Source organism: Urtica dioica, chromosome 1 (assembly GCF_054948205.1).
Source record: "Urtica dioica subsp. dioica isolate 48M chromosome 1, U.dioica_male_clone48M_v1_H2, whole genome shotgun sequence".
Taxonomy (NCBI): Eukaryota; Viridiplantae; Streptophyta; class Magnoliopsida; order Rosales; family Urticaceae; genus Urtica; species Urtica dioica.
In genome coordinates, this window is record NC_142756.1 from 596,168 (window position 1) to 604,795 (window position 8,628).

Here is an 8,628-nt window from a genome sequence, read left to right on the forward strand (position 1 = left end):
AGTAATTTACATGGTTAATAATAAATATTGGAGTTGGATGATGATCATATGAGACGAACATGTCATCTTGGAAAAAAGACCACGAGGCATACGTGAGAGGCACTAACCAAACACCAAGCAACAACCTAATAATGTAGCAAATCATAGAGGATTGTGAGGCCAACATCTCTTTTGCTTTTATTTCCTCTTTCCCTACTTATTTAAACTCACGCCACTAATTTGCAACGAAGCTTCTTCCATTATTATAATCCTCCTTTGACTTAAATATATATTACTCTCTCTCTCTCTTGAGGTTATCGCTGGAGTTTTGTACTTAAAACTTTTTCATGTCCTTATCTTTCCTTTTTACTTGTTTTGTATATTCGGCGAGTGGCACTATGTTCAATCATAGACAACTCTATCTGCGTTGAGAGCCTTGGAAGCCCATGTGCCAAAGGAAGTGAACGGCGATTGATCACTAATATAACATTTATAACTACTATCTTCTCCTACAGTGGAATGCTCAGAATCTTCTCTCGTTATTAGCCATGTATAGCGAGAGTGCTAAACCAGGAAGAAGGAAGAGGATTCCAAAGTGGTTCAAGAGAAAGCAAAAGAAAGCCGATTCGGATCAGCCGGGTGGAGTTTCAGGTCATCTTTCTTTCTATATATGCGTTTTGTTTTATGCCTTAGCTTTAGATTGTTAATAGTTTTTCTTAATCTTAATCTTCTCATATAGATGTTAGTGAAGACGAAAGCAATGACGACCTTGATGATATTCTTGCCCGCTCCATGGACATGGACTTGTGCAGTACTTCCGGTAATGAATTAAGGTGAGATTTTTAATTGAGCATGAGTGATTGTTTATCATTATCATTGTTGTTTCTTTTCCTCTCGTTTTTCTACGCGACTGTGTGATAATTTCCGATCCTAAAAATTTCAGAATCTTCGTGGGTACTTGGAATGTGGCGGGAAGGTCTCCTATAGGCAGCTTGGCTGTAGATTTGGATGAGTGGTTGAATCTCAAAGAGGCAGCCGATATTTATGTTCTCGGGTATGCAAGAAAAAAAAAACGTAGTGAACTCGTAATTTTCTTACCATATTTTCTAATAAAGAAAAGTGGGATTTTTAGTTTGAGATCTCAAAATATGTCGAAAAAAAAACCTTGCAGGTTTCAAGAGATTGTACCTCTGAAGACCCGAACTGTGATAGGAACAGAAGACCCAACCGAAGCCACAAATTGGAACCGGCTCATTGGGAAAACTCTCAACAATAAGTATGGTTGTCCTTGGTTGACACCGATGATGAATCGAATCTCGAGCGAAAATTACCTCTATGCCCCTGATTCCGAGTCCCAAAGAAGGAAAAGCGTTGGAGGTTATAAAGCGACCCCGGTAAAAGGGCGGTCAAAAACACTCCTGGCTAGCAAGTACAAGCTAATGGCGAGCAAAAAGATGGTGGGGGTATTTATAAGCGTGTGGATGAGGACTGACTTGCTGAGTAAGTACTGTGTTTCGAACGTTAAGGTCTGTTCCGTGGCTTGTGGTATCATGGGTTACTTGGGCAACAAGGGTTCCGTTTCGGTTAGCATGTCGATTGAAGGGACTAGCTTTTGCTTCATCGCTGCCCATTTGGCTTCGGGCGAGAAACACGGTGACGAGAGCCGAAGGAATCATCAAGTGTCGGAGATCTTTAGACGAACTTCTTTCCCTCACTCGTCCCGTGATAATGAGAATCCTCATCCTCTTACCATCTTGGGACATGAGTAAGTGGCAACTTTAGAGCAAAGCACAAGCTTGGAAGCTATGATTTTACTAATTCAATCCTCACCATATTTAACATTTTCTTGCCTTTATACAATAATTGTGCAAGTCCTGCATTAAGAGAAATTCCCGCCGACTTTAAATATTTTAGTATATGTATTGGCACGACACTGAATTATATACATAACACCAGATTAGTGAAAGAAGAATTTTAGACCAGGCCGCCTCAATTACCCAAAATATAAACGTCTATTAACTAAGAATTAGAAAAGGGGATAATAGAGTGACAAAAACTGACATGATCGAGTCTTTGAATCTGTTGTGGAACAGTCGGATATTCTGGTTCGGGGACCTGAACTACAGGTTGTACTTGGAGGACAGTTTAGCCAGGCAACTTATAAAGAAGCAAGACTGGAAAGCGTTGCAAGACTTTGATCAACTCCGAAGGGAACAAGAATATGGCGGCGTGTTTCAGGGTTGGAGAGAGGGTGACATAGAATTCGCACCCACTTACAAGTACTCTCAATCAAACTGCAATCGATATTCAGGTGGTCTTCCAAGCAGATCAGGAGAGAAGCAAAGGACTCCAGCATGGTATTATTTTTATTATTTCATTTATTTATTTTTCTAACCTTGGTATATCCAGGCTTTGCCTGAATTAGCCCACGGGCCCCTAGGAATTCAACTTGGAAATTAGTGGAGTGTAAAAAATGTAACGTATGAGGATACTTAATGACAACAGGTGTGACAGAATTCTATGGTATGGAAAAGGAGTGAAGCAATTATCCTATTTTCGCAGCGAGAGCAAGTTCTCAGATCACCGGCCTGTCTCTTCCCTATTCTCTACAGAGATTGAAGTGCTAAAACCTAACATTGCAAGAGCTGTTGGTTTGAACGGAATTCTCCCCGCTACACTGCCTAATCGGAAAACTGTGAGTTTTATTTACTAATATCAGTTTTTTTCCTTAGAAACTTCACCATTTCGGTAAAATGATTAAACTTGATGGTGTCTGAGTGCTTTAGCCTCCGGTCTGTGATAGAAATTCTTAATCCTAACAATACAGGGAACAAGCAAATGTGATTATGAACGAAACTCTACATTGCTTTCTTTGATGAGGAAAGACATGGAATAATCACCGACGCGTATGTGAAAACTGAAAGCGGAAATGAATTCGGGCTTCAGAGGTTTATTTGTTTCTCTGGATTGGCTTAAAGGGAACATGCCATTCTTTTATTCATCTTCTTTTACTGTAATCATATTCCATTTATCCTTTCATTTTTTATATAGTTAATTTTTGTAATTTAAAGAACTACAACATAGATTTTGTAGAGGGACATGTACATGCAAGAGACTCAAGCTGTTCATTAAAATGTACATTATTCTTTTGAAAAACACTTCAAATGAAACATTCGGAAGCAGCAATCTAATGAAAGAAATGTTTAGACTCTTAGGAAGACTAGTTTAATTGAATAGAGTATGGACAGAAATGTAATAGTTCCGAATCCTCAAGTACAGTTGTTGTACACGTTTGGTAAGACAAGCACAATGAAGGTTATAACATGAAAAGAATACTTACAGAAGATTAATTTGCATCGTTTGGCTGAAGAAGTTCACCCAGGACCTCCGTGTTATCTTGATGGCAGTTGGGGCAAATGCATCGTCTCTGCAAATCCTCACCGATTGAAGCGCACACCTTTTCTAATTCAGAGGTCTGCTTGTTTCACGTTAAAGACTACTGAAGTACGTTCTCATCATAATATATTAAAAAACAAAAAAAACTTCTAAAAAAACTTGTAATTATTTTAACCAAGAATTTTCCCTATAGATTTAGATTTCAGAGATTGATTTCACAGAAGAAGATTGGACTCTAAAGAAAAGGCAACTTATAAACGAATCTATTCATTGAAAAGCAAGCTACACAAAGTGGCTATTTATTTATGCAAAAGAACTATACGCGGACTATTACGATAAACCAAAAAATCGTATGGGTCTGTTTAAATCATGGAATGAAATCTCTTCAAGTAATTTTTCCCAAATTGAATAATATTTCACAGCTCAACAAGTAAAATAGCGTTTTATGAGGATATCCCGTCAAGTCTTCCAGGGCTCGTGTTGTTTTCATTATGACTTCGATCAAAGAAATTTTTCTTTCGCTATCGATGAACTCTTGCTGGGTCTGCAGAAAGTGCAAGATGATTCAATCATCTTCAGTTACTTCAAAGTTCATAACACAAATGTAAACCTTTAAGAAAGTATCAGGCTAATTTTGTACCTGCTTTTGAATTTTCTGTTCCGAGTGAAATTCCTCTTCCTTCAAAGTAATCTGAGATATTACATGACCTATCCTGTCCTCCAGGGCTTTTGAAGAGCTCTCACTAAGCTCCTTTCCCTCACGATCTTGGCTTCCTTTGAAACAGACATAAAAAAAATAAATAAATAAATAACAAACCAATTGAGACCATTGACCAACCAATAAATATATAAAATCTTAACAAGCTAGTAGCAGTACCATTTCCAAGGGAAAACTCTTTTCGGAAACTGCAAGTAGTTGTCTCTTGGAACTTCCTGAAATTCAATACAAACATAAAAGTCACCCACAATTAAATCCGAATAAACGTATATTTGTATTTTTGGTCAAATGAGAATAAAATTGATCATATAATGAGCATCTAAGGTCACATTTCTATATATGACGCCATTGTCACAACCCACAAGATCTCAAAGTGAAAGAAGGCAAACCTTATCTCAGCATTGAGCTCAATCATTTGTTTTAGAAACTCATCACTGCAAGGTCAATTATTGTCATAAAAAGACAAAATTCAGTAAACCAAAAAAAAAAATACATATAAAATAAAAGAGAAAAATACAAAATATCCAAATCATGTATAATAGAAATGCGTTTTTTTACCGTAAAGCTCCTTCTTCTTTCTTTGCAGATTCAAGTGGACACAAACAAATACAAATGAAACAAAAGTCAGATTGACATAATCCTTGCTTGCTCATCCAATAACAATCGTAAAAATACCTTATGAGCATCTGAATCGGATCCGACATTTGAAATTTCATCTTGAATCAGAGATATCCGAGACTGAATAGTAATAAAGCAGATAACAAACTCTCATTTAGAACCTGACTCAGCAAGATAAATTGATTTTGATCAAAATAAGAAACAAAAACCTTTAGGCCTTGCATCGAAGTTTCGCTCAAAGCCAATTCAACTTCATAGCCTTTAAGCTCTTGCTCAATCATTTCTTTATCGCGTTTGACTTTACTAAGCTCCGAATTCGCAGTTTCGAATTCCAATCGAATGTCGTCGATTTGCTTCTTCAGATCGACGATTCTTCGTTCTTAATTCACCAACACATACACGTACCAAGAATCAATACCGTTATTATTATTATTATTATTATTCTGTTTCTCAAAGTAAATTCAATTTCAAAGTCGATAAGTGAAGATTCGATTGCAACATATGAGACGAACAGTCGAAATGTTAAATCGATCACTTTTTAATTCTACATTTTCTCAAGAAACAAAAATCCTTGGATTTCGCTCATAATTTCTGAGGAACTGAACATTATGTAAGAGGAATTGAGTACCTCCTTGTGATTTCTCGGTGGCGAAGTTGCGGATTAGGCTTAGAAACTGCCTCTGCGGATCGCTGCCGGAATTTCCCGCCATTGATTTTGCTTGTGTCGTCATTTCGCGCTTCTCTCTGGGCATCACTGACTTCAGTTTTAACTTTATATATATATGGACAAAGAGGGGTAAGTACCTCTGGTTCAAATCGGCCCAATAAGATCGGGAAATATCTCAAAGATCGGGCCCAATAAGATCTGACTTCAGAAGGAGATAGCCCGATAAGATCGGGAAATATCTCAAAATTATTGCTTTAATTTGACCGATTAGATTAATAAATAATTTTTTTTTTACCTAGTATACTGAATTTTTGTAACAACTTATTTATTTTACAATTTATAGTTTCACTTGGAATAAAAGTTGTTTACCTATGCAAGGTGATATATTCATATCAAGTTTATCCAGTTCTATTTTACTTTAAAGAGATCAAATTTATTCTCAATATGCAAAATGTACTAAATTAATGTTATAAATCTGATCAGACACAATAAATATGTGTGTTTACAAACAAAACAAAACATAAAGCACGATACATGAACAAACAAACAAATTCTCATTGAATCTAGATATCCTAAAGCTCCGTAGAACCCATATAAAAAAGTGTGCTTATGAAAGACCTTACGTGATAGACCATGCTATCATAGAGTTTGTTCTTAAATGCTTTATATAAATGTATCCGCTTTGAACTCTTTACTTAACAACTAAGAATTTAATGTCGATATGTTTTGACTTTGTCGAGGTCCTATTGTTGTGCCAAACAACAAAGAAAGAACCAACAATTAATCTTCATTAATTGACATGATGCCACGCAACCGATTGCAAACCAAAGTGCCAAGGATCCAATAACGCGCATATTCCAAATAAGCCTAAATCGCAAAAGTAAACCAGAGTGTTTAAAAAAAAAAACCAACATCAATTATCGAACATTTTTACACAATTAAAAATGGACTATTCTCAATAATTAAATTAGGTTGCTCTGATACTAATTGTTAAATTTTTAATTCAATTCAAGATAAATTAAGCCAAAAATTTAAATAGTGAAAGCGTACTTGGATCAATCAGATTGAATGCACAAAATTATGATAATTTTCTAATTATAGTTTGTCTGAAAGTCTGAAATATTCTTGTTGATGGAGATATAAAAAAATACGTAATGCAACCAGGGGCCATACTTGTTATTAATAACTGCCAGGTATAACTGTCAGACAGTTACTAATAACTATTACTTATTTCTAATTTGGTCCCTCATCAAATTAGAATTAGCACTTATGGTATTCACATAATAACATCATGACAAATATGTCTTTAAGTCACAACTTTATTCTGAATTAGACCAAATCAATTTTGACTTAATTAATAATGGTTTAACACATTTATTTAATGACATTAGTAGTCTCAAAATTATTATAACACTAATTGATCTTAGTCTTCCAGGTCCATGCCAACCCGCCATGATAAGGGAGACCAAGACAAAATTTAACCATTGAACCATCTCTTATTTATTTTGCTCGTCAATTTTTCCAGGTTCATCTAATTGTCCTTTTATTTATTCAGTAGTATGTGTTCTTGTTGGGAGTTTTCTGGTTTCATCTAATCGTCCAAAGAGTGACTTGTCTATAAGAATACAATCATGTAAATTTTAGCTTTACAGACCTAAAATAATTCTGCAATAACAACATATATCTGCCCGAATCTATTAGAGTACCTGCAAAGCCGAATAGGATTGCATTATGTATGTCTGAGTGTGTTTCCATTGTAAGATTCGTTTATGCTGAAAAGTAGACATATAAAAAAGTGTAGGACCCTAAAAAAAAGGGGTTAAGTATCGTTTCTGATATGTAGATTTGTTGGTGCCTTTAGTTTTCTGCAAACAAATTCCCTAAATCAAATTGATTTTTTTTTTGGGTTGATCATAAAACTCCATAATGTTTTTTTAGGGTTGAAATTAGATCGGTTTGGTTCGGTTTTGGTCAATTTTCATATCTGAATCTGAATTTTTGGTTTTAAAAAAATTTGGTCAAATAACCAGTCCAATTTAGTCAAAAATAAAAATTCGGTTATCCAGTTTCTTAAATACAGTATACAGCTTTACTATCTAATTTTCAAAATTCGATTATTCAGTTCTTTGAAATCGGGATCCAATTTTAAAATAGGTTTTAAAAAACCGGTTATTCGGTTTTAAAATCCATAATCACTATGAAACTAGTTTTTAAATCCATACCCGGTTAATAAATTATTCCAATGATCAAAATATGAGTACAAATGAATCATATAATCCTAACGTGATTATTTCAATAAATAAAGTCGGTTAAATATCCGAGATCCAATTTTTTAAAAATTTAAAACCGATATCCGGTCTAATTTTCTAAACTAGGTCGGTTATACGAGTCAGAATTTTGGTATATATGATGTGGTATCGATTTTCGATTTTGAATCGGTTTAATTATCGATTTTATCCGATTTTCGGTTCGATTTTGTGCAGCCCTAGCTTTTTCTATATAAACAATTTACGTACGTGCTTTTAGGGATTAAACCAGTCAGTTCGGTTCGATTTGATTTTGGTTGATTTTAAGAGCCGAAATTTAATTTTAGTTTCTAACCTTTTGGACTTATACTCAGACTGAATTTTTCTAAAACCAAAATTCGATTCTCTAGAATTTCGATTAATCAAATTTTTAAATTGATATCTAGTTTGAAAATTGATTTTAAATAGCGATTATCGAGTTCTAAAATCGATTATAAAAAAAATGTCATCTGATTTTAGTTTTGGTTTGATAAATATCGGCTATTCAATTTTTTAAACTTAATTATGAATTTTTTTATTATCCAATATATTAGAAAAATATGTTAAATAGATTCTGCGGGACAAGGGAGGCATTAGGTGACGGGATAGGGGAGATGATTATGGGTATTGGACCATTGGTGAGGGTTTCATTAATTTTTGTTAATAATGGTTGAAATTACGTGATCTGTGCATATGTCACAGAATATGTTATGAAGGATTCTGTGACAAACACCAAAATTCGAGTGATCAAAACAGAGAAAGCTGTAAGTGCGAGAATATAAATGACACAGAGATTGGTGACCCAGTTCGGCAATCTCTGCCTACATCTGGGGGGCCTTAGCCCGGTGGAAAGCAATCTACTATGATAACGTGGTACAATAAGGTTTTACACTAAACGACTCCCTCGCTAGCTACCCAACTTACGTCTATTCTCTTCAACAGCAACTTAGGCTCCCCCTAAGCAC

At 35.0% G+C, this 8,628-nt stretch overlaps 2 protein-coding genes across 2 annotated transcripts; one reads left to right on the plus strand and one right to left on the minus strand.

The window, feature by feature from the left end:
- The first annotated feature begins 230 nt into the window (after positions 1–230).
- On the plus strand, positions 231–3,165 carry LOC149405992 (type I inositol polyphosphate 5-phosphatase 8-like). The gene is made up of 7 exons (XM_089607272.1): positions 231–630; positions 719–812; positions 923–1,033; positions 1,151–1,744; positions 2,073–2,336; positions 2,485–2,674; positions 2,807–3,165. The coding sequence occupies exons 1-7, from the start codon at positions 528–530 to the stop codon at positions 2,873–2,875; spliced, it is 1,425 nt and encodes a 474-aa protein (XP_089463398.1). The 5' UTR covers positions 231–527; the 3' UTR covers positions 2,876–3,165.
- Positions 1,762–5,458, minus strand: LOC149405993 (spindle assembly checkpoint component). The gene is made up of 9 exons (XM_089607373.1): positions 5,340–5,458; positions 4,921–5,090; positions 4,769–4,831; positions 4,652–4,671; positions 4,483–4,527; positions 4,253–4,308; positions 4,016–4,149; positions 3,320–3,919; positions 1,762–1,853 (listed from the first exon to the last, which is right to left on the minus strand). Exons 1-8 carry the CDS (start codon positions 5,440–5,442, stop codon positions 3,761–3,763), a joined length of 750 nt encoding a protein of 249 aa, XP_089463499.1. The 5' UTR covers positions 5,443–5,458; the 3' UTR covers positions 1,762–1,853; positions 3,320–3,760.
- Between the last annotated feature and the right edge of the window lie 3,170 nt (positions 5,459–8,628).

Excerpts from the sequence above, each read along its gene's own strand:
- LOC149405992 (XM_089607272.1), top strand. The coding sequence starts at position 528 with ATGTATAGCGAGAGTGCTAAACCAGGAAGAAGGAAGAGGATTCCAAAG. Across the intron at positions 631-718 it reads TCAGCCGGGTGGAGTTTCAG|ATGTTAGTGAAGACGAAAGC; the intron begins GTCATCTTTCTT and ends CTTCTCATATAG. Across the intron at positions 1,745-2,072 it reads CTTACCATCTTGGGACATGA|TCGGATATTCTGGTTCGGGG; the intron begins GTAAGTGGCAAC and ends GTTGTGGAACAG.
- LOC149405993 (XM_089607373.1), bottom strand. The coding sequence starts at position 5,442 with ATGACGACACAAGCAAAATCAATGGCGGGAAATTCCGGCAGCGATCCG. Across the intron at positions 4,528-4,651 it reads AAAGAAGAAGGAGCTTTACG|TGATGAGTTTCTAAAACAAA; the intron begins GTAAAAAAACGC and ends TTGACCTTGCAG. Across the intron at positions 4,309-4,482 it reads GAGCTCAATGCTGAGATAAG|GAAGTTCCAAGAGACAACTA; the intron begins GTTTGCCTTCTT and ends ATTGAATTTCAG.